This window comes from Melospiza melodia, chromosome 8 (assembly GCF_035770615.1).
Source record: "Melospiza melodia melodia isolate bMelMel2 chromosome 8, bMelMel2.pri, whole genome shotgun sequence".
Classification (NCBI taxonomy): Eukaryota; Metazoa; Chordata; class Aves; order Passeriformes; family Passerellidae; genus Melospiza; species Melospiza melodia.
Genome location: NC_086201.1, coordinates 39383704 through 39410624, shown reverse-complemented (window position 1 = coordinate 39410624; position 26921 = coordinate 39383704). Strand labels below are relative to the sequence as shown.

The window sequence follows — 26921 nt, the reverse complement described above, 5'->3', positions numbered from 1 at the left end:
GGAGGTGCCAGCATTCTTCTACCTGCAGTGCTGAGGGATACAGAGCAATCCTCCCTCACGTTATTTAATCCCTCAGTCTGTATCAGATGGGAGATTTTTCATCCTGCTCACAAGCATCTGGCATTTCCCTTTGCTCAGACAGGGACTTATTGAGCAAAAACAGCAGAAGATAAACAAGTTCTCAAGTACTGCTTTAATGCAAGTCAGGATGAATAAGCAGCAGCAATGCAGACCTGGGATGTGGGTTTGATGCAAAACCTCTTCCCAGAGGTTATTATGAAACCCAAAATGGATAAACCCACGTGGTTTGCAGGGGGATAGAATTCCCTGAAGCTAAAGGACACTGGCTCACTGGGAATGAGGCTGCTTATGACCTACATGCAAACATGGGGCTTGAGGCTGCTGCATCTTACAAATGGAAAAAAAAGACGGAATCTTCACAAGAAGGATAAGAAATGAAACGTGCTGAACGCCAAAACAGATTCACTGGCACAGGCTGCCCAGAGAGGCTGTGGGGTCCCAATCCCTGACAGTGCCCAAGGCCAGGTTGGACAGGGCTTGGAGCAACCTGGGAGAGTGGAAGGTGTCCCTGCCTATGGCGGGGGTGAAATGAGATGAGCTTTAAGGTCCCTTCCAACCCAAACCATCTGGTTCTATGTCAAGACAAAAGGTGCTTTTAAGGGTGAGGAGAAGGAGAATATTTCCAAGGAAAAAGGTGATGACATTGGAGACTAAAGTAACAGGAATGGGCTGAGAGACTAACAGAACAGGCAAGATCAGGAATTTTCAGGACTGAGCCTACTGTAAGGTGTACAATGAAGGAAAATAGTAACTGGCTGTGTTGGTTAACCCCAGGCTGTGTTGGTTAACCCCAGGCCGACTCCTGTGCATGGGAGGCAGTGCCAGAAAGGGTCAATAAGCAGACAGGTGGAGGTCAGCATTTCCAGTGCTCACAATGTGCCAGGAGATATACTGCTCACCAGAGACATCACAGAATCATAAAATGGTTTGGGTTGGAAGGGAGCTTAAGATATCCCATTCCACTGCCCTGCCATGGGCAGCGACACCTTCCACTATCCCAGGCTGCTCCAAGCCCTGGAGTCCAACCTCGCCTTGGACACTTCCAGGGATCCAGCTTCTCCAGGCACCCTGTGCCAGGGCCTCTCCACCCTCACAAGGAAGAATTTCTTCCTAAAATCTCATCTAATCCTCCCTTCTTTCAGTCCAAAGCCATTCGCCCTGGTCCTGTGGCAGGGAGAGTGTTTGCCATCTCCAGCTCCACACCCCTTGCAGGAGGAACCCTGCATCAGGCTGTTACGTAAATGCTTCCAATTGATTGAAAAAGTGGGTCATGTGTTAGCCAAATGCTCCTGGCTTTAAGATTTATCAGCATTATTAAATTAAACACGCTTCATGCTCCAGTGAGCAGGAAAGCTATATTGGCCTTTTCTTAATCATACTAGTGAAAGGTAAGTGTTTTATAGGGGGCTCATGGGCTCAATGGAAGGCAAGGCAACAATAGATCCGAAGCATTTACTCTGGGCACAGGCCTCCCCCAACAGCCCTCATTCTACATGGACAAAGGGCTGGGAAAATTATCCCCCAGAATGTCATTTTGGGCATTTCAGAGCATTCCCTGCCTGGAGAGAATAATCTCAGCCCCTTCCTCTCCACCATCGCGTTCTGCCTTGTTCACCACAGCTCTGAAATGGCTCCTTTGTCCCCCACTTGAAAGCCCCGAGGACACCATTACATGCAGCCCAATGGACAGAGGAGACACAGAGCCCTGCTCCAGCCCAGTGCCAAGCAGGTGCAGCCCCACAGAGGCCAAAGACATGGAATTGGGAGACAGAAGTGTCAGGCTAGGCCCCAGAAGGGAAGCTGCACAGCGAGTCAAGCGAGGCTCTGCCAAGCATCACACCTGGGCAACCACAGGTGGAGGACTGGAGCATCCTTCTTCCATGTATGAGGAGCAGCCAAAAGGTTTTGCACCACAGCAAGGGGAGATCTGCCCCAAAGCAGGACAATGTACTTCCAAAGGATGATCCCATGCCACAATAAATAGGCCTGTTAATTGCAGCTGCCTTTGCACAAGTGCCTAGAGAAGACATCATCAGTTCTCAGAGCAATCTGGTTCTTCCTTGGTTCAAATATATTAAATTCTGGGAAATTTCCTTATTCTATCAGGAAACCCTTATGTCTGAAAAAGCAACTCAGGAATCCAAGAACAAGGCATAGGAGGGAAAATGAGAGCCCAGACCAGCAGGAAGATTCCTCTTCCCCACGTGCAAATGTACGCATTCCAATTTTTCTCTTTTCTCATTTTTTAGAGAATTTGGAACAATTGCCTCAGCTGGGGCTCTTGTGTTTATGCTTGCTGATACTTCACAAATACCAAGACATCCCCAAAATAGGAGCAATTCCCTTCCAATTAGGGGAAATCTGAACACTGTGTTTTGAATTAATTTTATAACACAATCATCACAATCATCATACAGGAGGAGGCACATGAAGCAGAACAGGAGAAGGGAAATGGAGCTCTGGGCTGGATGTTGCTCTCCAGCCTAGCTTCCATACAGGAGCTGGAAAAAGCAGAAGCTGGGAGCCAGGGAATCATGCCTCTGATATCCTATCAGGGATGCTATCCCTGATGGCAGGAGGCTCAGCTGAGCTTGAGCAGAGCCCAAATCCCTGCAGGGGGGCTGGGGAACATTGCTGGCTCTGCCCTTGTCCTCCACTTGCTCTTCCTCCTGCCATGCATTCCTAGGGCTCGCTGGGTGCACGAGTGCCATGCAAGCAACCTTTGCTTCCTAGAGTTGTTTTTGGGGGGCACAGGAGTATTTTGTTCAAGCTGTCCAAAAACAAACAGAGAGGACAACTCTGTGCAAAGATGCCCCACTGGCATAACTCACCCCCTCCCTAAAACGCTTGAGTGGAAAGTTCACAGGCACCACCAAGCCAATGCAAAGGAAAAAGTCTCCATCACCCCCCCACACCCATCACAGGGCCTCTAGAAAATCCCACTTTCTTGTAGGCATATCACAGAATCACAAAATGGTTTGGGTTGGAAGGGACCTTAAGGCTCATCTTGTTCCACCCCTGCTGTGGGCAAGGACACCTTCCACTATCCCAGGCTCCTCCAAGCCCTGTCCAACCTGGCATTGGACACTGCCAGGGATGGGGCAGCCACAGCTTCTCCTGGTCAGTGCAGGCTGATAAAATCCAACACCTCAGAGCCCTGCTGACCAAGAGCCCTTGATGACCCGTGCAGGTAAAGAGCAGGGTGGGCAGGGCTTGGTCTGTGCAATCCCTGCTGTGCTACCTTCCCGAAGGACTACACCCAAAACCCTGCCCTGGAGCATCTTGGGTGCTCAGTGGTAATGCCATCCTGGAAAACATCCACCACACTTCCCACACTCTCTGGTGCTCCACAAACCCCACCAGCACAGATGTTAAAGACAGCCACAAACCCTTGGCATCCTCCAGCACACTGCAATGTCCCACAGCCAGGATTTCAAACAGAGGTGGCAGAATTTAGTGTTGGGAATTAACATCTGGGACAGAACATCCAACACTCAAGACAGCATTTTCCTCTGTGAGGGCGTCTTCACAAAACTCAGACCAGGGTTTTCTGACCCTTGGAAAACTATGGATGTGTTGAAAGTAGAGAAAAGCCAGAGAGGCCAGGAAAGAGGATGTTTTTCTGACATTTCAGGCTCTCTAGCCTGTTTTCTCAAGAAGGGCTGCCTGCCCATCTGCGTAAGCAGAGGAGCTTTCTCCCCACTCATCTCCCGCTGACTTGATCTTGCCATTAAGACCTAATCCGGAGATTTCCAGCGCAGTGTTTTAGAGGCTGGGAAGCTTGGCAATGCAGCCAGCTCAGGATTATGACGACGGCACAGTCTGGCCAGGTCAAGACAGGGTTGGAAGGAGGAAAAACCTTAAACCACACAGAAATGCATCAGCCACCAACGAGCTTCAGCTGCTGGGAGATGAAGCTGTGGGAGGGAAGTAGCACCATCTACATGAGTGACACCAAAAGCCACTTGGGAACAAAGATGCAATTCCAGCTGCTGCCATTTTCCATAGCTGTAGTCATTTTGGTTGACTTTTCCTCCTCTCCACTCTCCAGCTTCGGTGGAAACATTTTACCAAAAAAGATGCCCTGTGCCGTCCTAGTATGTCAGCCAGCAGGATATTCCTGCCTCTCCCCTGCCCATAACCATTAAAAGCAGCACAGGAGATGAACGTCCTGCTCTGGCCCCCACAGCAGGCATCTCTGGAGGCTTCTTTCTCAGTCACCTGCTCCCATTTCCCTGCTTCCCTCCAGCTGAGATCACAGCCTGACAGAATCATTTAGGTTGGAAAAGACCTCTATGAACGCCGAGCCCAACTACTTCCCTAGCACTGTCAAAGCAAACCCTGTCCCCAAGTGCCACGTCAATGCGCCTTTTTAGCAGTTCCTGGGATGGGGACACCACCACTGTCCTGGACCGCCTGTGCCAGTGGCTGACCACCCTTTCCATGAAGAAACTTTTCCCAATGTCCAATCTAAACCTCCTGGAGCACATCCTGGGGCCATTTCCTCTTGTTCTGAATGTCTGCGCTGATACAATGGTGCAGAGCTCCAGCGCAGTCACACTGCAGTGGGCACAGCCACATCCCAGCCAAACACCTGCCCTCCCCTCCAGGAGATTCCCAGCCAATTTCCTGGTTTTCTCCTTTATCTGGTGAACCTCACTTATAGGCTCAGGCATTAGCCTCCAACAAAGCAAGCTCAGTCCAGGGAGAATGACTTGTTTTGTTGCGATGGCAGAACCGCTACTGCAATCTTTTTTATCAAGATCACTGGATGAAACTGTAGCCTTTCCCTGCCAACCTCCCCAGGATGATGGTTTGGAACATAATTTTCCCCACTGCAACAGGACTGCAGGATGACAGTACCTATCTCTGTGCCCTGATACATTTGTGGGAGATAAAACCTTGAGGTTTGTGTTAATTGCAGGCTTAGAGGAAATTCAGGTACCTTAGAGATGCCTCTGCAGAGATCTAGGATGCAGAATTCCCATTCGCTCACATCAGCTGCTGCAGTGTTGCAAGCAGAGGTCAGACACAGAGTGAGGGAAATGCAATGTAGTAGCAGCAGGATGTTAGATGTCCTTAGGAAAGCTAGAAAACCTTGTTTGGGCTGTTTTCAGGGCTTTTTGATTGTGAGACCTTGAACCCCTTTAACCACTACCTCAACAACATTATTAGAATTATTAAGAGTTATTCAAAGAATACCTTAATTTGTTTAATTAAAGCTAATTTTGGAAGGTTGGGGTGAGCAGGGAGGGGATGGGAACACCGTGCTCTAATTCAGCCACTTCCAAATCACTCTTTTAATTACTTCTGGAACAACTCGCCAATGAGAACAGTATTTTCAGTGAATGTCACACTGCGTAAGTGCATCAGAAACTTCCCCATATGAGGTGATGAAAGCCAGTGCTCATTGCAGCTGGGTCCTCCATGACTCAGTGACCAGAAGCACCGGCACGTGTCTGTAAGCTTTTGGCAAGACCCCGAGTGCCAAGGAAATAACATTTCCCGGGATAAGGAACATCAACTCTTTCTCCTTTTGTCTGCCAGCAGATTAAAGGATATATAAAAGGAATTACAGTTTTTTCCTGAAATATCAGCTGTCCCCCCAAGATCAAGCCATTATTTTGGAGCATCCATGGGAGCTGCTGATGGTGCAGCGAGGATCAAGCACGGGCTGGGTCGTGGCTGATGCCAGGTGCCCCGGTGGGCCGAGGGAGGCAGAGCCCGCAGCAGCGCGCTGCCACGGGGCTCGGCACTGCAGAGCGGGGCGGGCTCTGCTGCAGGAGCCCAGCCAGGGGAAAGCATCCCCAGCGTCACCGCCCGGCACTGCAGAGAGCAGGGAAGGGACTGCTTCGGCACCACGCTCTGACCGCCAGTGGGACCTGGGGAGCACCACGAGCAGCGCTGCAGCCGGACCGAGCCCACCGGAGAGCGGAGTAACTGTGGCGTGTGCAGGGAGCTGGGGTGGGTGAAACCACTGGAAAATGGCTGGGAAATGCTCTAAAACCCCCCAAAACACTGCTCAGGGACACTCCTGTTAAAACGCCAGGTGACAGCCCAGGTGGGAGAAGCTCTTGGCGAGCAGAGCAAGAAGCCAAAATGAGTGCAGCACTGTGAAGAAAATAAGATAGAATTTTGCAACTTAACTGTGTGCAATTAAGTGCGCAGGAACAGAGGAAATGCTCCCCATCCACCTGAAAGTGGCTGGGAGTGACACGCTGAATCGCAAGACCAGGAGAAGGAAACCAGGAATGGTGAACTGGCTCTTCCAAGGAGATCCAGGCAGCAGAGAGCAGCCCCACAGCCCTGGGGCCAGCAAACACGGACCCACAGGCAAGGGCTGGAGGAACCAGGGCTCTGCAGCACAGGAGGGCAGAGGGACACAGGGCCTTGAGCGAGGGGCTTAAAGCTACACTGAAGAAGAACCAGGAAAAGAGCTTCTCCACAGCCATGCCATGCTGCCAGTTATCCTTCTTTAAATCTTCCAAACATTCATGTGTTGGCAAATAAAGCTCATCTCTGTTCAACAACCACATTTACAACCTTGGCACCAAGCCAGATGCACCCAATTCAGAGTTATTTCCTCCCAGCCAAAGGCCAAGAAATGGAAGTCAGGAGGTACCACCTTGCAGCAGGAGATGCCTCCACAGATGCCCCAGGGATGCCCTGCCAGGGTTTAGCATCAGCCCCAAAGGACCCATATCTTGTCCCAAAGGAGCCAGGGCAGTTGGAAACATGCCCCAAGGGATGAGACAGTCAAATATGAGCCCCCTAAATGCCAGATTTTAAATGTCATTTTTCAGGGGAACCCAAAGGACTGCCCAAAAAGGATGCTCACGGCCACAGACCCGTGCTGGATGCCAGCAAAGGAGAGAGCACAGGGAGGTGTGTGGACCTCCAGAGACAAGCAGCTTGTTCCCCAGCATTATGGAAATGAGAGGCACAGCACTGCAAAAAGCTCCAGGCACATTCCCAACATCCTTGCAGCTGGGGGACAGCTGACAGGAGAATCCCTCCATGGACCTGGGAAAGCAGAAAGTGCCCACCTTCCAGGGCACCCTGCAAAACAGATAAGGATGCAACCAGAAGCATCTCTCCACAGCGCCCAGCAGCAGCCATCCCACAACCCCCCTCATTCACCTCCTCCAGACCCTGCTGGCTGCCCTGGCTTTAATCCCACAGGCAGCATCATCCCAATAATTTCCTCCATTTTCAATCTACTTCCCTCCATTTTCAATCCACTGATCTGGGGGCAGTCCACAAATCCCTTCATCCTGAGAGTGAAGCAATCTACTGCTTCATCTCATCCCATCTCCATTTCTCTAATCCCTGGAAACAGGAATGAGGTTCGGAGCACGTGGGCTGCCCCGGAGCAGTCTGTCCAGGCACTGCTGGACAGAAACATGCGGGGCTGGGGCTACTCTCATGAATGCCACCCAACTTCCCAAAGCACCTGGGGCAGTTCCGAGCCCCTCCTGATCCAGGGATGGGGCAATAGGTCTTCCCACTCTGCCCAGCTGCCATGCTGGGGACATAAGGGACAGATTAGGTGCAGCACAGAAACATGTGGGGATCAATCAAAGGTGATGGGGGGAGTTAAAAATATCCTGGTCCCATCAATCCCGGTCAAATCCAGTGCTCCCTGTCCGCAATCCCAAACCCATGACCTTCCTCCTGGCCATGGATGCTCTTTGGGAATGGTAGACTGATCAGTGGGAAATGGGACTCTTGTTTCTGCCTTCCCTGGAGTAGCAACCCAGCATCCTGAGGGGCTCGGTCGGGATGCAGACTGACCCCGTCCCTCCTTTGCCAAGCCCCCACTGGCGCAGGGCTGGAGGAGGCAGGAGCAGGGGATCCCACACCCACGGCCACCACAGGGCCGTGTCCCAGCGGACACTGTCCCCAGCCCAAAGGAAGGGGCTGCAGGGCCATGTGTGACAGGGCTGCGTGGTGGCCGTGCTGGGCTGCGCTGTCCCCATCCTGCGCAGCGCTGGCTCTCCCCGCTCCAGCTGGCAAGGAGGAGGATGGGGGCCCTCGGCATCCGGGGGTGGATCGCCAGCGTGCTGCGCTCAGACCCTGACAGCAGGCTCCAAAACTGTCACTCCCGATCTGTTTTCACTTCAGCTAAACCTCAGCCCCGATTACAATCAAGGAGAGCCGCCTCTCCTCTCCCCTTCTCCCTGTGGTAGGTCCTCTGTAACCTCGGGTCTCAATGCTGAGCCAAACCCCAGCCAGGGAATGGGTGAACTGGCTCTGCTGGGAAATGGGGCTGCTGGAGATGGGGTCACGACTGCCCCTGTCCCCAAGCCTGGCCCTGGAAGTGAGGGCACAGCCACTGCAGTGTTTGTATCCCTGCAGGGCCATGGGTCTGTCAAAATCCATGGGGGATGCACCTCCCATATCACCAAAGCCACAACCTGCCTCTGCCATGGATGTTATCCAGCTCCAAGGTTGCATCCATGGGATGGAGGGGGTTTGCTGGCAGTAGGGTGCCCCCACTGTCTGCTGCCAGCTCACTTAGCAACCCCCAAATTAAATAAATAAATTAAACCAGATCTGTGTGTATGCATGCGACCACAGCACCAGGATGGATGTGTTCAGCAGAAAGCTGGGAAACGCTCAGCGGATGGAGACAGCCCTCATCGACTGGGGAAGCTTTCAGATTCCCTTTCCAACTGAGCTGGCCACTAAGCAGCTGCGGAGAACCATCGGACTCCCGCCGTGGGGGCTGTCACCCATCCTCACGCTGCAGGACTGGGGGGCTCAAGGGCAGAGGTGCCACCCTGCGGGGGTTTGGGGACCGTCCCCTGCTCTCCAAAGGCACACAAAGCCTGCAGTCAGGGCTCCCAGGGCTCCACTACCACTGGGACCAAGCTCATCCCAGTGTGCCAGGCATGTTCTGCCCCCAGCACGGAGAGCCATGCCGCCAGCAAGGTGCCCTCTCCGCCTGCTCCGCAACAAACACCCATTTTCCAAGAGGGAGTCTAGAAAAAGCAACTGATCCCCTGGGAAAAGCAATCCTGGGACCACCAAAGCAGCATGGCTGGCTGGCACCCAGGGGAGTATCCCTCAAGGTGGGCGGTGAGCAGCCCCCCATGCCCTCTGGTCCACCACTGAGGGATTTGCTCCATCCGCCAGCGATCCCGACGGCATTCCTCTTCCCGCATCCCACGCCACATTCCCGCAGCTTCACCAATGCTATTTTGAAAGTATTGAAATAATATTGGAGGCACTTATAAAGAGATTTGTCCCAGCAGCCTTTTGTCCCCACCTCAAAATGACCATTTTTCTTTGATGGAATAAGCGTCCTCTTGATGCAGCAAGATTAAAAGAACATTTCCTGCAGTTGTTTTCCAAGAAGAAAAATTTGCTTTTGTGTCTGAGAACGCTGAAAATATTTATATAAACAAATCCCTAAAAGGGGGAAGTCTGAGATTAAGTGCTTTGGAAATATTACCAAGTTATTCTAGAATTCTGTATTAAGAGCAAAATGCCAGCTATTAGGAAAGAATGCCTGTTGTTTTTTTTTTAATTCAAGGTTGGGTTTCTGTATCAAAATGCAGCCTAGCATCTGTCCTTGCATCTGTCAAAACAAAGGTCAATCATTTTATGGAAACTTAAACACAATGTCCTTGAGCTACTGGTTTTTTCTTGTTTATTTTTAAGCTGGACGTGACTTCCAGTTAATAAAATCAGACTTTTTAAAATGGTTCACATTCAAATCACATTATCCCAGAAATCTCAGATTATGAGAAAAACATATCTGAGAATATTTTTCCTTTATACTATAGAGATGATAATTTGGGGTTGATTTCAAAAAGCTTTTAAGTACTCTACAACATTTGCCACTAATATTTCACTTTTCTACTTACAAAGAGATCATGAAACCAAGGAAAATACAACAGAAACATGACGGTTTCAGGAAGAATTTTGACACCCTTTTTGAGGAAAATGGGTATCTGAGGGCAAACAGAAAACAAAGCGAGCATCATAATAAAAGGGATTTCTCTCTCTGAATCAAATTTCCCCAGCAAAAGGAAAGAAAACAAATGAAAATAGGATGGAATTAAATAATAAGAATATTTACAGCATTAAAAATTAATGGATGTGGAATGGAAATAGAAATATTTTTTAAAAATACTGGAACTAGAATGGAATTCAAAATAAAAATATTTTAAGTTTGGAAATATACTGGAACTAAAAAGCAGAAATACCTAAAACCAAACAAAACAAAATAACAGAAGGTAAAAATCAAATTAATCGGGGTTGGGGGTTTTATTATGTAGCCACACTAATACATGATTAGCATCCCTGTTATTTTAGTGTCCATTCCTTGAAGGCAATTCCATTTGTGCCATTCCCACCCAAGAGCACACACAAGTGACACTGTCCAAAGCCTGACCTGCAAATCACGGAATTTAGGAAGAGCTGGATATTCTGGTTAAGGAAGAGATGGATGCCTCCCTACCCACGGCGGCACTGGCTGCTGGGCATGGGTAAAATGGAATTTAACTAAAATAACTAATTTAACTATTTAATAACTATTTAATTTAACTAAAGCGCACGCTTCGAGAACGATGATTTTGCAAAACAAAGTTGCAGCAAGATTTGCCAAATTGAACTCACAAAAAATATTTGGAATTTTTTTTTTTTTTTGCAAAAACAAAACCAAAAAGATATTTGGCAAAATAATTTCCCACAAATATTTTGGGAATTTCTCCTAGGAGAGACTTGGGGAGCAGCCGCTAACTTAAGGGAATCCCATTGCCTGCGTGCCGATGTCTCCCACAATCCCACCTCGCACTGCCACAGATGTAAATTTCCTCCAGGAGAGATCCCCTTCAAACTGCTCCTAAGCATTCAAAGCTCTCCCAACCCAACCAGAGCCCAGGACCCGGCTCATTCCAGGACTCTTCCCTGACTTACACTGGTGGGAAAAGTTGCCCGCGGCGGGTGGTCCTCCACCAAGACAATCTGTTAAATCTCCTTACCTTTCCCAAAGAACCGCTCTCGTGCCGCTTTGGCGGGAGGGGGATCCAGACAGATGGCCAGTCTTTTCACGTTTGGAAAGGATGAAAAATGCTACAGGGGGGAAGAAAAAATCCCAGTGATTTTTTTCTTTCTGTTCAGCGCAGAAGGGCTCCCAACCTCATTGGCCCTGGGAGATCCACCACGTGGCATGGGATGAAGGGCACGTGACCTATTTTCTCCCAAATCCTTGGGTTTGCTGGAAAGGGGGATGCACCCACTGCTGATGCTCTTGTCATTTCATGGACTTTGATTTATTTATTTATTTTTATTATTTTTTTTTAAGGCCACTGAGCAAATCTGGATGCCCTGAGGTGATGAAGGCGAACCAGCCAACACTTCCAACACGAAGGAGAAAGGATCTCAGCATCAGATGAGCTCTGGTGCACTGCCTGTGTGCAGGGGAATTTTAGGCATGTTTTAGAGGGTGCCTGCCCTCCCAGTGCAGGGCCAGAGCCTCCAGGAGGGACAGGAGGGCTGTGCCAGACCCTCCATCTCAGAGGCAGCAGCACGGTGGGAAGGAGCAGGCTGAAGCCCTGCCTGCACATCCCAGAGTTCAGCTGGCTCCCTGCAGGAAGCGGGTTTGTTACAACTGCTCCATCACCCAAACCAGACGATCTCGTGCCCCGATGCTGCTCCTGACCCCTCCTCAGCTGTGCCCATCCTCTGCTGCCCTCCTCCAACAACTGCTCCAAAAGATGACAATCTCCTTCGGAGGCTGCTGGAACAGCTTTCTGGGAAGCTGGACCACAAGCAGGGAGGGAGCGTGGCACACTGCCCGCTCCCACCAGCCCCTGGCCACACCAGGCCCAAAAGGTGTTTCAGTGTCCCGCCCCACAGACACTCACCCAGCCCAAAATGCAGCACAATTCTGGGCATCCCAAAAAGATCCCCAAGACTCTGTGGAGCAAAGAAAGCCAAGCCACTGCTCTCAGTGTCTGATTTTGATGGGTGCTGGAGGTGTCCCCTTGTCCCAGCTCTGAGCCACCATATCCCAGCTGGCCATGGTCCACAGGCCAAGCATCTCCTGTCCTTCCCTAAGTAGCCAGGGCAGGTACCAGCCCTTTGGTGTCCAGACATTCCATTTGGGGAAGGGAAAAGGAATTTTTGGAGTCCCCAGATAGCCTCATGTTTTGTCCATCAGAGCTCAAGCCAGTTGGACCAGCCAGAAGAGGCATTTTTCTGGCAACCCAAGTCTCCACTGGTCTGTGCCAACTCTTGACTGTGCCATCTTTCCATGCCACACCTGTTCACCTGAAAGCTATGGCCAAATCCACCTTGGGCATCTACCCTTGGCAGAGCCCTTCTGCAGAGCAGCTGTCCCCAGCCACCCCATCACCCAAGGGCTCAAGACCTTTTATCCAGGGGGGGCACCTAAGGCTCCTGGGAGGACCAGCTGAGCTTGGTGAAGCAGCTGTGGCCACCTCCAGCCCTTCTTGCTCCAAATGCTGGTTCTTCCTCGCAGATGTTCCCCTTCCACGGCTCTGCACAGAGACTGGAAGCATCAGAAGCACAGCCCCTAATTCCAGATTCTTCCTGAGGCCAGACTGTCTCACCATGCTGTTCCCAAAACCACAAGTACAGCCATAAAAGGCCTCAAACAGTGTAGAAAAGTGCAGGGTTTCACCCAAATCCTCTCTGGCTCAGAGGGTCACACTCCAGCCAGATCATGGACGCTCAATTCCAATAAATACACACTGAGGGAGAAACTTCCCACACTAGAATTTTCAAATGCAAACTATGGCCACCGCCCAAAGCACCCAGCTCATTGCTTGCCCCTCCCATGTTTTCTGATGGCCACAGAGAAGAAACCTGAGCACCCTGGGATAGTGGAAGGTGTCCCTACCCATGACAGGGGTTTGGAACGAGATGACCTTCAAGGTCCCTTCCAACCCAAAGCATTCTATGATTCTGTGGTTCCATGAACCTCCTCCCCATCTTTCAGCCCCCTCCTCCTTCCCCAGCAAAGCTAAAGCTGGGTCCCCAGTAATCTTCCCAATAATTATATAATAGAGAGGCAGTGGATAAATCATTTCAGGCCACTGTGCCGACAGAAAGCAAGCTGGATTAAAAGATCAGAACAAGCAAATACTTAGATTAAAATGGTTTGTTATTTTCAGCTGCAGGAAAAAATCTGTGGCCAAAGCACAGAAGACGTGAAGCAAAGGCGCATCATCTTCTTTCCCCCCAAAACCTGACCTTTTTACGGATTTGCCAAGACAAGTTCTAAGTTTCCAACCTCAAATCAGGTTTTGCTTCCCAACAGGTAAAATACGCACTTTGCCAGTTCATATGACTTTTTAGCTAAAGATTAAGAGATGCTTCAAGTTGTATTTTGCCCACGTGAAGCCATCAGAGCCCTTAACTCAGGAGAACCAGCGCATGGCTTAGGCAGATAACGTCACTGCCTACGAAAAATGTGGCTCCTGGCAAGATGGGCACCAACCCCTTTCCCTTGCCCCATGCCTCCCCACAGCCCCGAGCTGATGGCAGGCGCTTGCCAGGCTTACCAGCAGTGCAGAGGTGGCAGTGGCAACTGGGAGAAGCCCATCAGACAGTGGGATGGCTCTCCACAGGGACCTATATGTTGTCCCCCTAGCCCCCAGCAAGGTCAGCGGCCCGGGGTGCTATGCTCTGACTGATGGCTTTGGAAAGGCGTGAAGGGGAGGCAGGAACAAGAGGGGGAGAGAGGGAGGTGGTGCTGGGGGCTGAGCTCTCCGCAGGGCATGGCGCTCATCAGCCCAGTTTGGATCGATGGGTGATTCACCTTCAAGTTCAGATTGAGCAGAAGGGTCAAACTGGGAAATGGTTTGGCACTGGCAGGCACGTCCCCATCACCACCCTGCAGCCTCATGTCACAGCTGTTTGCCTTGCTGGAATGGACAACTCCCACCCGACAGCATCTCCAGAATCAGCATTCCCACCTGAGCACATTGCTAACCCCGTAGAGTCTCCATCTTCCAGCATCAGCAGTGACCACTCAACCCATCACCTGGATGGGAGATGGAGCAGCAGTTTTTTCAGAGTGAAGTACCAGAATATCCTGAGTTGGAAAGGATCCACAAGGATCATCGAGGCCAGGTCCTGGCCCTGCACAGGACAATGCCCACAATCCCACCTTGTGCTCTTCCAGGTGTCTCTCCCAGCTGTGGCTTTGCTATAAAAACATCACGGTACCACACACACAGGATCCGCCTGGAGTTCCGACGATGGAATCCCATGGGGCAAGAGGTCCAAGACACAGCCTTGGGGAGGGCTTGGACAGGGACAAGCACCAGGCTCCTCTCCCTCCTGTGGATGTGGGAGAGGGGCTGGGACACAGACCTGGGAGAAGGGATAGGATGGTGGGCAGGGAGCATGAGAAGGCAGAAAAGTTATGTCAGAGGCCTTAGCAGAGGGAGATGGGAGCTATGAGATGTTGTGATGTTCACCAAAACTCCACCTTATATTGTAGGAAAGTGTATTCCCTAAAGCCAGAGAACAAAACACACTTGCTGGACAGGTGATGGTGGAAACTCAGACCAAACACAACCAGTACCCACCACATCAACAGAGGCCATGGGTAAACCTCCTCACAGTTTTCTTTGGCAAGTTCTATCCTTGCTGCACCTCACTGGGCCACCTGTGGCTCCACTGGGAAGCCTCCATCCCCCTATCCAAAACCCACCCTTGTGCTGCAGGTGCAGGCTGTTTGCTCTGGCCAGTCTCTCCCAATGTTTTCCGGGCGGAAAACAGGGATAAGCGACAGTCATAAAAGGAATGGGAGAAAAGAGAAATGGGTTTGTCTGTCGGTACATTTCTGCTTTATGGAGCTGTCTTCTCCCTCGGAGACACGCATCCTCCCCTCCACTAATGGAAACGCTGCCCTGCCATCCATTCGTGCCAGTCAATGCCTGGGACAACACGATGGCCTAGGGCCACTCCGGATCTATTTTAGTCACAAAAGCAGAGTGGCTGATGAAAATCACTCCGTCTCTGCACTTCCCAGCTAAGATCTTTCGCTGGTTTTAATGGAATGGCCAGCGTGGCGGAAAGCAGGCGGCGAGGGCAGAGACGGCAGATTGAGAGACCTGCACAGATGCAGGAGAGAGGCCCCAGCACCCTCCTTGCAGGTGCTTTACAGCCTGAGGGACCTGCAAAGATCACTCCTCCCAAGATTTGCCCAGAGAAGCTGTTGCTGCCCTGTCCCTGAAATGTTCTGGGCCAGGTTGGACGGGGCCTGTGGAAGTGTCCCCATGGAACAAGATGAGCTGTAAGGCCCCTTCCAATCTGAGCCATTCTGGGATTGTATGACTTGGAAAGGACCTTACCTTACCCTAGAGGATGGCCTCAAGCTCCAGAGTGATTCCTGGGAAGGTCTGGCTGCACCAGAAAAGGGCATGCTGAGTGTGGGGGGGAGCCCAGCAGTCCACGGCACAAGCCTGCAGACAAGGACACAGCAGAGGTTAAGGCACAGCACAGAGGAAAGACCAAAGCTGCTTAATGTGAACTTGACAGAGAAGTAAAACACAGACTGGGTTGGGGGTCAGGGGAGAATGATCAAGAGCATCACCTCCAGGTTGTGTTTAGGTAGGCAAGCAGATTTTTTTTTTTTTTCCTACATTGCAAAGAGGTTTGGGCAGACCCTCAGCATCCACCAACCACACGAAATCATCCTGTGGAGGAGGAGATCCCTGGAATGCCAGAGAGACCCCGCGGTGCTCACAGCCCAGCAGACCTCCTCTGTGGTCACCTCCCTGTGGCTGTGCCCAGCTGTGGAGCCAGGAGCCTGCTTCCTGCAGAAATCCAGCAGTGGTGGAAAGGATCCAGCACGTTTCAGCACCATGAGTTCCAGGTGCCAGCTGGGTTTTTGCTGCTGCTCCCATTAAGTTAACTGGGGCATGCACTACCCGTCAATACAATCGATGGAGCAGCCTCAGCCACTAATAAACTGAGTGCCAGAGGGCTGGAAAACCTCTCCACTGCCCAGAATATTCCCCAGGCAGCAGGGTGAGTGAGCTGCAGATCCCTTGGTTGAACTTGGTGCTGCTCTTAACGTGCTGGGGCACCTTATGTGTTAACAAGGGAAAACCTGCCTCTCCCAGTGACTCAGCAACCTCCGTGCTCATCCCCAGTGACCTCAGCACTTCCCTGCCACGGGAAGGAGCTTGTCAGTGGAAGGGGAGCCCATGGGACCTCCTGAGGTCAGTCTTCAGCCCTGCTGATGCTCACAACAGCATCAGCACTAAGGTCAGACCAGGTTGCCCAGGGCTTTACCCCTTTGGGGCTGAAAACCTCCAAGGATGGAGCATACACAGCCTCTCTCAGGAACCAGCTGTCCTCAGAATTCATGTTTTTTCTCTCAACAGTTCTCTCCATGTCCTCCAAGGTACTGGCTATGTCCCCAGCTAGTGTCACCTACAAGCAGCACAGGTGCCAGGATGGACTCTGAGGGATTTCCCTGCTCTCCACTGAGCCTACACCAGCCAGATAAATTTTAAATCCCAGTAACTTCTGCAATCGCAACATCCAGTCCCATGGGCTCTGGGGAAAAGGAAAAGCCTGGAAAGGATGGAAATCTCAAAGTGTGACTCACCGTTGGAGGACCCGCAGGGCCAGGTCAGGGACCCCGTGGAGTTGGTGGTCAGCAGTGCAGGAGGCAGGGAAGGATCTGGAAGACAGCACATGCTGAGGAGCCCACCTGGAATCCACAGAGCATCCTCCCAGCCCTGCTGCCGTGGCCAAGGGCAAGACAGGGAACAGGGAAGCCCAGGGCCAAATCAGAGGAGTCCTTGGTAATTGTTTTATTCCAATCAGTACCAATTGCTGGTCACTGATTCCAGGACTGATAACAAGAAGGGAAAATCCTCATCACGGCACCAGTCTCATCTACATACCCATGAAAAGGGAGCTCAGGCAAGCATTTAGCAATGCTGGAAGGACAAGGGGTTACAAGGAAACCCCAATCCTTCTTCCCAAAGCCAGTGTGGGCACAATTCAACCTGCATCCCATAAATTCATGGGGGAAGAGACTTGTACTTATCTCCTGGGTCCTAGGTTTGAGTTTTTCCCAAGGCAAGGCTTAGCATCCAGCGAACTCAGCATTAAGGAATTTTTTCGCAGTTTTCTTAAACAAAAATGGGTCCATCTTTCAGCAGCTCTGCTCCTTGTTATGTCCCATCCAGCACCTGCCACATAACACCACAGTAGCTCCTTCCTCATCACTGACCAGTCCAAGGCACTCAGGAATTGTCTTAAAAGGTATCCTGAGATGGATAAACAACATTTGGGCTGCTGGGGGACTATCACCCTTGCCATCTCCCAAATCCTCTCTCCAGCATGGCTGAAGGCTCTGCACCTTGTGGCTGCCCTGACAGTAAAAGCCAAGGAACCAACTGAATTTTTTTTCCTGGTTGCTCTCTCCAGTGAAGCATGCATTTCCAGGAGAGGCAGCAGTAGGCTTCTCCCACCAAAACCTTTCCATCTGCTGATCCATGGCAGTGGAGAGCACAGCTCCATCCCTACACGGCCAGCTCGCCTGCTAGCTCTCATGGACTATGTCAGGAAATTTGGTCAGGAATGTTCAAAAGCATCACTCAGGATGCTGAAGGAGTCATTTCTCAACAGCAGAATGCCCACATCTCAGCAAAATCCCGCCTCCTGCTCCCATATAAAAGGACCTGAGGATGCAAGGAATTCCAATGCATCGAGATGTGACCAATCCCAAAAATCAGCCTCTGGAGACTACAGGATTTCACTGCCCTTGGCTCATTCCAGTGAGGCCACAGGGACCCAGGGGCTGGGCAGCACCTGCAGCTTGATGACGCCCCCTGCACTGGAGCCCTCGGCCACTCCATTCCAGGGGGCTCGAAATTTGGTCTGGGATGGGAACAGAGGAAACACAAACACGTGGACAAATCCGGGGCCATCAGCAGAATGCCAAGGAGAAGGACTGAGGGTGGCTCCTTGCTCATGCCCATCTTCCAAGGTGAGCTGGTGGCACTTCCATGTGGGGGCAGCTCCCATGCCTGGTTCCACAGGGTTGTGAAAACTCCCTGCTCTCCTACCACCCCAAATACCACATCCCCTACTCCACACCACTCCCCTTCCCCAAAAACACCAAAGCCTGCTGTGACACCCACCCTGCCTCCCCTGCAAACTCAGGACTTCAGCTTCCCCTCGGTGGTGAGTCCCTGGATTTTTGTGACCATCAGGAACCTTCCTTGGGATGTTTGGGACCATGGGGCACATGTGCAAGGTCCAAGCTCTGCAGAGAGCGTGGAGAGCTTGGAGAGGTCCTATAGCTTTGGTGTGACCCTCCAGGGAAAATTCAAGGTCTTTTGGAAGGCATGCCGTGCAATGGTGAGGGAGGGATGGGATGGGAATGGGATGGGATGGGATGGGAATGGAGATGGGATGGGATGGGAATGGAGATGGGACAGGATGGGATGGGGATGTTCTCCCACCACACCACCAAACCCTGATCCACAGTACACCCCAAAGGCAGGAATACCAGTGAGATGGCTCCATCTGCATTGACCCCCAAGCTGCCAGCCCCTTCTGTGCTGGAGGGAACTCCCCTTCTCTCTCCTGGGGATGCAGCAGCCCCCACACTGCTGGGATCTGCGCGGCTCTGGGGTTCTGGGCTCCCTGCGCAGGGAGAGAGGGATCCTGCCCTGACCCGTGTTCCCATCACCCGCCCGCCCGGGTGCTCCACGCAGACAGAGGCAACGATTGTGATGTCCCAGTGAACAAGCTGTCGGGATGCATCAGCCTCAAAGAGCAGCCTTCAGAGCTGCCTTCTCCTCCCCTGCGCTGCCTGGGCGAGGAAAACGAAATCCAGCTCCGAGCACGCACACACACGCGCACACACACCGCGTCACCAGTGCCTGAGGTTTTCCAGCCTTTCAGCTAAAAATCCTTGCAAACCTTGCCCACGAGGAGGGGGAGGCAGCGGGCCCGGGGCGGGGGTCGGAGGGGAGGTGCTGCCCAGCTGGCAGAGGGGCAGCCCCACGGGCAGAGCCCCGTGACGTGATGGAACCTGAGCGCTGCAGAGCCGTCAGGAGCATGGGCAGAGATGAGCTGAGAAAAGCCATGAGCAGAGCTGACATCTGCCCCCTGGGTGGGTACCTAATGAGCGGAGACACTGTCCATTTGTGGAGATGAGGAAAAGTTAAAAGATTTCCAAGCTGACACCTGGCAGCCTCCATCGGTGCTCCTGACCACACAGCAGGGCAAGGAGAACAGCGGTCGCCCCCCGGCGCTGCAGGGCTGGGTGAGCTCCAGGGCCGTGGGGTTGACATCTCAGCAGCTCATCCACGCTGCCCAAATCTCCCCTGCTTGTGTTTTTCTGTCACCTTAAAAGAGAAACTGGTGCTTTATGGGAGCTGGGGTGGTGCGGTCTGGCAGGGTCCCATGCCACCCCATACCCCAGGAAAAGGCAGCAGCGTGGCAGGGAGCACATTCCTGGGTCTAGCAGCACGCCAGACCTGCTCTAGGCTGGGATCTGGGCACGGGCAAAGGCTCCCTGTGTCCTGCGGTCTCCACATCCCAGGAGCAGGATGGCACTCGGCAATGCCCAGCAGCCCCCCGCGCTTCCACAAACCCAGTTCTGTCAGTGCCTATAAATCCAGCCTCCCTAAGCCCACTTGTCACAAGCTCTTCTGTAACTCACCTCCAGCCTCTTCCCTACCCACCACCTTCCACTGGTGACAAGACAGGAGCGATGGAGCAGGAGAAGGGAGAGCCCTGTATCACTCCAACCGCCTCCCAGCTTTCTCCTCAGGAAAACCTGGGTCTAAAAGTACTTGTCAGCCAGCAAACAGCCCCATTCCCCCCAAAACCCACAGTGAAATGCTCTTCTCCCCACCTGCCTGCCTGCTTTCCTAAAGGCCAAGTGGATTTACAGAGAAAACACCTCTCTGCAAGTATCCTGGCTGAAAGGGGAGACCCTGGAGCATCCTCAAGGCTTTTCACCAGCCTAAAAAGCAGCTTAAAAAAACACTGAGATTACTTCACATGGTTTTCACCACCTCCATCAGTGAACAGTCTCAGGTCTAAACCCCATTACAAGCATGACTTTCACCTTCCTGGCTCCAGGGATTATTGCTCCTTTCCAACAAATATAGCCAGAAATGACCAAAAGAAGGGTGCAACCCTTTCCCTGGGATGCCTGGGAGTACAAACAGCAGCTGGGTTCAGGCTGCTCTTCCCTGGCACCCGCTCACCTGCTGGGCTCGAGCAGATGGAGCAGCCACAAATCCCCCTGTAAGCCAGGGAAGGGACTAATCTTCTAGAGGACAAATTGGTTGGTGAGGGGGGGGAACCTCAACATTCCACCTTTTCCTCCCTCCTCTGGCAAACCCAGCAGCACCCAGCACACCCAGAGGGATCACAGCACTCCCGAGGGCAGAGGAGGCACCAGGAGTTTGGGTACCTGGTGGAGACCCAGTCTGGGGACAGGCAGACATTCAGCTCACAGTGAGCTAAGCCGTACATGCCCTGTGCAGACAGGGGCAGCAGCTGGCGTGTCTCTGCGGAAAACCACATCTGGTGAGCTCTTAAAACTTCCAAAATGCTCTCCAGCCATGACGGGCTGAGGCTTCTTCAAGACTGAGAGGTCCTTGGTGCATGTGGAAAGCCAGAGGAGCAGCCACTGGGATGAGGTGGATTACCCACAGTGGAATCCCTGGTCCTTCCTCACTGTTGGAGGAGGATTACGTCCACTGGAGAGGGTTAGTCCAGGTTCACAGGATGAGATCCAGAGAGCCAAACACGCTCTCTCCAAAACACAGATATGCCCAGAAGGACTGGGAATGACAACGTGCCGATGCCAAAGCCCCACAGCAGATCCCACCACGGACATCACCCACAGCCATGCTCACCCCATGTCCTTCAGAAAGGTGTTTCTGCCCCGAAGACCCCAAACCACAGGTCAGCCCAAGGACGCACAGCTTGGTCCCGCTCCTGGGGCCATCCACAAGCGCCAACCCTCTCCAACTCATTTTCCTTCTGCTCCAGAGGCCACAGAAAGTAAGAAGGTCAGCAAATTTCGTGCCACCCTTCATTCTTCTGGGTTGTGTTCTTTTCTTTCTTGTGCTCCCTCTTCCCTTGCCTAAGGGCTGGAAAATTCCTCCTGTGTGCTTGCAAGGGACAAATGTCTCGCCAGATATTGTCGGCCCTGCTCAGAAAACTCCAAGGCAGGAGCGCTGATGAGGACAGGCACGAGAGCTCTCAGAAACGCTTGGGAGGAGGAGGCTGCAGCCCAGGGAGAGGATGGACAAGGTACAGGCTGGGCTGTGCGCCATCTGGGTTTGGATTGCACCCTGCCCCTCAGGTGGAGGATCAGGAATGGCCAGCAGAGCCTGGGGAAGCCCTGATGAGGTGTGACACCCATGAGTGCAGCACAGCACCAGTGCCACTGCACATCCAAAGGAATGGCCTGGAACAGAGGGTAAGCCATTGCTGTGTCCCTGGGGATCATGGCCACTCAAGCTATGCAGTCAAAATAGGCAATTTCAAGTCCCCCACAAATCCATCCCGTTGTCCTGGAGGGGAGATTTGGGGAAAATCCCAAAATTTCCCAGAGGGAACCCCAGAAAAACCTGTTTTCCAGCTGGGGAAACTGAGTCACAGAGGAAACCACCATGGACAGGCTTGCCTGTCCCATGGAGCCACACAGCGCCAGGGAAGGGCTTCATTTCCCAGATACCCTGGGCTCATGTTGTCATGCCCTGCCTTCATGTTATCAGTCCAATAAAAGCCTTTAAATAGGAAATTGTTTCTACATTTTAAGGAAAGTTTAGAGGCACAGAGTGAGTGAGCATCTCTGGAGGTCTCTGGCCCAGCTCCCACCCCGAGCAGGGTCACTCCAGAGATGGATTAGGCTGCCTGGTATGAAATTACTCCACCCTGAAACCTCAAAACTTCTTCCAAGCCCTCCATTTTCTGCCTGCACAAAAGGAGATGTTCCCTGGATGCCCTCAGCCACTGCCATTGCCCAAAGGTCTCATTTTTATCCTTTTCTGAGCACACTGGACAGCAGGGACATCATCACCTGGATAAAAGGGGACCAATCCACGGTGGTGCCCACAGTGGTGACGTCCCCATACCCACAGTTGTGACCCCATGCCCACAGCAGTGTCCAGCCTGGAATGGCCACCAGCCTGCGTGACCTGTGCCGGGGGGAACGTGCCACCATCACGCCAAGGGTCCCCTGGACAGCCCCAGGCCCGGGGTGGGGCTGTTCCAGCCCCCTCACCTCTGAAGCGGGCTGCAGGCGCAGCACAACCTGGAGGCACATCTGGAAGGTTGGTGCTGCAACTGGATGGGCGGCTCCTTCCCTGCGGAATAAAGGGAGGAGAGTCAGTTATGGAGCAAAAGCATCCTCCAACAACGTGGCCCCCACAGGTCCCCATCGTGGGGACAGCCACACAAGCGTCTGAACCCGTGCCAGAGATGTCACCACCACAGCTCTCTCAGGACAAGCAAGTCCTAGCTTTCCCCAGCCCAGCTGAGCAGAGTCCTATAAGGCATGATCAGAGGCCTCTGGGGCACTTGGATTTTCAGGAAATCATCACCTTGTGCTGAGAAAGTAGGGACAAGAGGGTTTGCTCCTGGGTGGCAGGGATGCATGAGTCATCCTCCAGCCTGATGCCCTTGAAACATAGCCAAAAAAGCTTTTATCCAAAGTAGCCAGCAATAGGATACCAGAGCTGGAGTTCCAGCATTAACCCTTTCCTGGCAGAAGCTGGCTGGCTGCCCTGCCATGCAGACCCTTTCTCCTCCTCTGCTCAGTGCTGGGTTTTCCCACTGTGTGCACCACCAGGTGCCAACACTGCCCTGGCAAGGGCAGGGGGAAACATGCCATGAGACCCCAGACCTGGGCTGCTGCCAGACCAAATGGGGTTGGAAACACAGGCCCCTCAAGTGGGGAACATCATTTCTCTTCCACATGTCTCACCACAAAGCCTGCCCAGCAAACAGGACAATGTTTGGGGTCCACCAAAGTGAAAACACAACTCAAAAAAATAAAGTGGAAAATTTAAAGCTCTCTATTTCCATTGCTTTGAGGGGAAGGCTCTTGATCCCTGCAATCCTGAGTCCTTGCTTCATTTAGGAACCCACCAACCATCTGTAGTTCTGATGGGATCCTCACTGTTTGGTGTGCCAAGACTTGATGAGCTTTCCCCAAATAGGGGGAACTAGCCTGCTGGAGAATCCCATATTCCCTCCCTGATGGAAAAGTGCCCCTTAGGGATAAGTGGGAATTTCTGTGTTAAAAGGAGGTTTTCCTCCCTACAGGCAGGCAGAGAGGTGGCAGCACCCAGCTTTCCTACCAACCTGATGACAATGGACCTATTCCTGCAGTGTGGAAAGGTGGGAGCTTCAAACCATGACCGTGGCAGTGGGCACGAGCATCGCTGAGCTGGGGCAGGGCAGGAAGATGGAGGGTGATGCTCCCAGCTCCCAGGGCTGGGAGTGAAGGCTCCACCCAGGAGTGGCTGCTGCACTGCAGCCTTGCTGTACCGGGCCCCAAAACAAGCCCAGCCTCTCCTGGGGCCGTCAAAAAGAGAAGGGAAAGGTGCTGGGGGTTACACTGGTACTAAGCTGGGCTGGGGCCTCCTGCCATGGCCCCATGGACCCAAGCATCACTCGACCCACTTCAGCAGTCTGGCAGTGCTTTGGTACCTGCAAGGACTCGCCCAGGGCATTTAAAGCAAGACAGAGATTTCCCTCTCGCATTCTCCCACAGGCCGCTACGCAAATGCTCCTTGAAAGCACGGATCAGGTCATGGAGATTTTGATGAGCTTGAGATTGCCCAGGGCTCTCCATCCGCAGTTTGCTTCCTTACAGTCTGCAGCGGGGGCTGCTGAGCATCCCCTCAACACTGGGGGATCCCTGTGCCCCTGCCACCCCACCCAGAGCCAACAGGACCATCCGCTCCCTGGTACCGCATCCCTTGTGATGCACCGACGCTCTCGGCTCTCCCGAGGATGGGCAGCATGAACCAGGCCTGGAAAGCCTGGAACACCCAACCTGTGCCACAGCAGCAGTGGGCATTCCCCAACACCCCCAGCGCCCAGATGGGGCCCCGAGCTGCCCTGCGTGCCTGCAGTGATTCCCGGGGAGCCACGCAGCACCCGCATGGCGTAGGGATCTCTGCAGCGCCTGCTGGAGCACGCTGCACTGGCCGGGCTGCTGCACAGAGCCCTCCCCAGAACGGGGGTCACCCAGGCCCCGGGAGGACCTGCTGAAAGGAGGTCAGCAAAAGACACAGCCCTGGGAGCCAGAGCTGAATAAACTGGCCCCACCTGAGCCTGCTCTGTGCGATGAGAGGTGGTGGCTCCAGTGGGAAGCACAGGGCACCCACTGCTCCCTTGATGTCCCTCAAGGCACGTGCTGAAGAACCAGCTCAGTGACACAGTGGGTGACAGCCCTGTCTGTGGCAGGGGGTTAAAATTAGATGGTCTCTAAGGTCCTTTCCAACCCAAATCATTCTGCGATTCTATGATGATTCTGACTTCGGAGGAAGGACAGAAAGTTCTGCCTGGGGAAATGGGTTCCCAAGAGATATCTCCCCAAATACAGCAGAAGTTTTGAGGCCTGGGACCCTTTTTCTCCTCCCAGTGCTGATGCTAAGGCTGCATTTGCACCACTTGGTAATCACCACACCTGGAGCACGGCTCATAAATGACCACCAGCCTGACACTCTTGAGACGCCACGGGTGCTGGCACCCAAAACAGCAGCCAGGGCTCAGAAAAGCACCGTGGGACCCCTCGGGATATTCCCAGCCAAAGTCATGAAGTATCCCCGCCGTCACCCATCCCTATGCACCCTTCTCCCTGTGCTAGCGAGTGGGGGTGGGATTGGAAAGCCGTTCCCTTTGGGGATCCCCACTTACCCCACGCGGGGACAGCACTTTCGGATTGTTTCAGCAGAGCCCGGGAGCCTCCCAGGGATGGGAGCCAGGGACCGCAGACTCCCAGCAGCCGGGAAGGCGGCAGCACACGCGGGCACCTCTTGGGGACGGGGGGGGACACGGGGACAGGGTCGGTGGGCGCACGCCCACCGCTCCCCGGAGCGACGGGGAGCGCCGGGAGCCGCCCAGCCCCGGTGCTGCCGCCCCCACACGCATCGGCGGCCCCGCACCGGGACCCTCCTTCCCCGCTCCGGGTCCCGGCCCCCCAGGCCCAGAACGCGCCCCTCAGAGAAGGCAAAGTCCTACCTGTGTCCGGACGGACGGACGGACGGAGGGACGGAGCGAGGGACGGCTGGGGCAGGGCGGGGAGCGGCGGGGCTGACCCAGGGGCGGCGGCAGCCGGAGCCGAGCGGGAGCGCCCAGTCCTGCCCGGCCCAGCCCTGCCCGGCCCCCCGACTTCCTGCCCCTGCCCCGGCCCTTCCCGTCCCAGAGCCAGTCCCTGCCCCTGTTGCCGTCTCTAAACCTGCTCCTCCCCTGCCCCAACTCCTCCTCTAGCCCCTGCTCCTGCCCCAGCCCCTCCACTGCCCTCTCCCTAATTCAGCCCCTGCCGCAGCCCCTGTACCTGCTCCTCCCCTGCCCCTACTACTGCTCTTCCCCCTACTCAGTCTCTGCTCCTGCCCCCGCCCCGTCATTGCCCTCTCGCTAATACAGCCCCTGCCCCTGTTCCTGCCCCTAAACCGGCTCCTCCTGTCCTAGCTCCTGCTTTCCCCCTACTCAGTCCCTACTCCTTCCCCCGCCCTTCACTGTCCTCGCCCTACTGCAGCCCCTGTTCCTGTCCCTAAAGCAGCTCTGCCCCTACCCAGTCCCTGCCGCTGCCCTGTGGCGCTGGGGCCAGTCCCCGGTGACACCGCTCACGGTGACTCTGCCCCAGGGTGGCTCTGCCCCAGGATGCTGGCATTTCCCGGGTGCCCAACACCGCCCCGGACCCACACCCTGCGGAGCTCCTGCACCCGGAGCCGGCTGCGTGTACGGGAGGGAGCCAACCCTGCCTCCGTCCTGGCCACCAGCGAGCGACAGACAGGTCCCACCTGCCCGCGGGAGGGACAGCGTGCACACAGGGAGCTGGCAGACACGTCTGCTGTGGTCTGGCCACCCTCCCCAGGACCAGCTGGGGGGCTCAGTTGAGCTGGAAGCCTCTGGGTTGGAATATCCAGGGCTGCCTGGACCTTACAGGCTGGTTTGAGTGTCTGTGTGTGTGTGTGTGTGTGTGTGAGAGAGAGAGAGAGACAGTCCCCCAGTCCCCGGACGTCTGGGATCCTGCTGCCGCACTTCCAGGCGGGAAGACATAAATATTTCAGCGGAATAGCCGAGCCCTGTCAGCTTGCATTTGCTTCTGGCAGGGTGAGCGCTGGGAAAGGGGGAGGAAAGGCGGGGAGATAAGATGCCCTCGGAAGATGCACTCTGAAGATGCATCATCTCCCGGGAGATGGGGCACTAGCGCCGAGGCCCGATTCCCGGCGGGCTCCAGCTCCTCTAGGGATGCTCTTCCCTCCAGAAGAAGTGCACGGCCATGCTTCAGTCCCTCCAGGTCCTGAAGGTCGGACTCACCCCATAAGCAACTCTCGGGGGTCGCTGCCAGGCTGGGTGAGGGGACGTGAAGTTTCGGAAGCTCTGCTTGGAGCACAGCGGGGAACTGTTCGGGACCCTCTGGGATACGGTACAACTGCGTAGACTGGAACAAATCCACCCCCAGGAAACAAACGGGCTGCAGAAATAAATCCAAGCAGCCATGGGTATCATAAATCAGCGGAGGCAGCCAAGGCGGGGGCAGCGTCCCCCAGGGCCCGCAGCCCAGCGGCCACGGCAGATGGGCAAGGAGCGGAGCCCGGCTGAGGGCAGTGGAAAAGGGG

At 53.7% G+C, this 26921-nt stretch overlaps 1 protein-coding gene across 38 annotated transcripts in view; it reads right to left on the bottom strand.

The window, feature by feature from the left end:
• The window catches only part of PCBP3 (poly(rC) binding protein 3), a 55346-nt gene extending 28476 nt beyond the window's left edge, over positions 1-26870 (bottom strand). For 32 of the 38 annotated variants that reach the window (XR_010028617.1, XR_010028618.1, XM_063162755.1 and 29 more), the window contains exons 1-4: positions 25318-25450; positions 22349-22430; positions 16685-16759; positions 15425-15530 (exon numbers count right to left, since the gene is read on the bottom strand). Coding sequence is in view for 32 of the 38 variants with exons in the window: in XM_063162755.1 (XP_063018825.1) it covers positions 15425-15490 (66 nt within the window). In the remaining 6 variants the exon portion in view is untranslated. Of the gene's footprint in view, positions 1-11072; positions 11164-15419; positions 15531-16684; positions 16760-22348; positions 22431-25317; positions 25451-26619 lie in introns of those variants that run through there. The other 6 variants (XM_063162768.1, XM_063162765.1, XM_063162776.1 and 3 more) reach the window with 5 other exon arrangements.
• Positions 26871-26921: the final 51 nt, after the last annotated feature.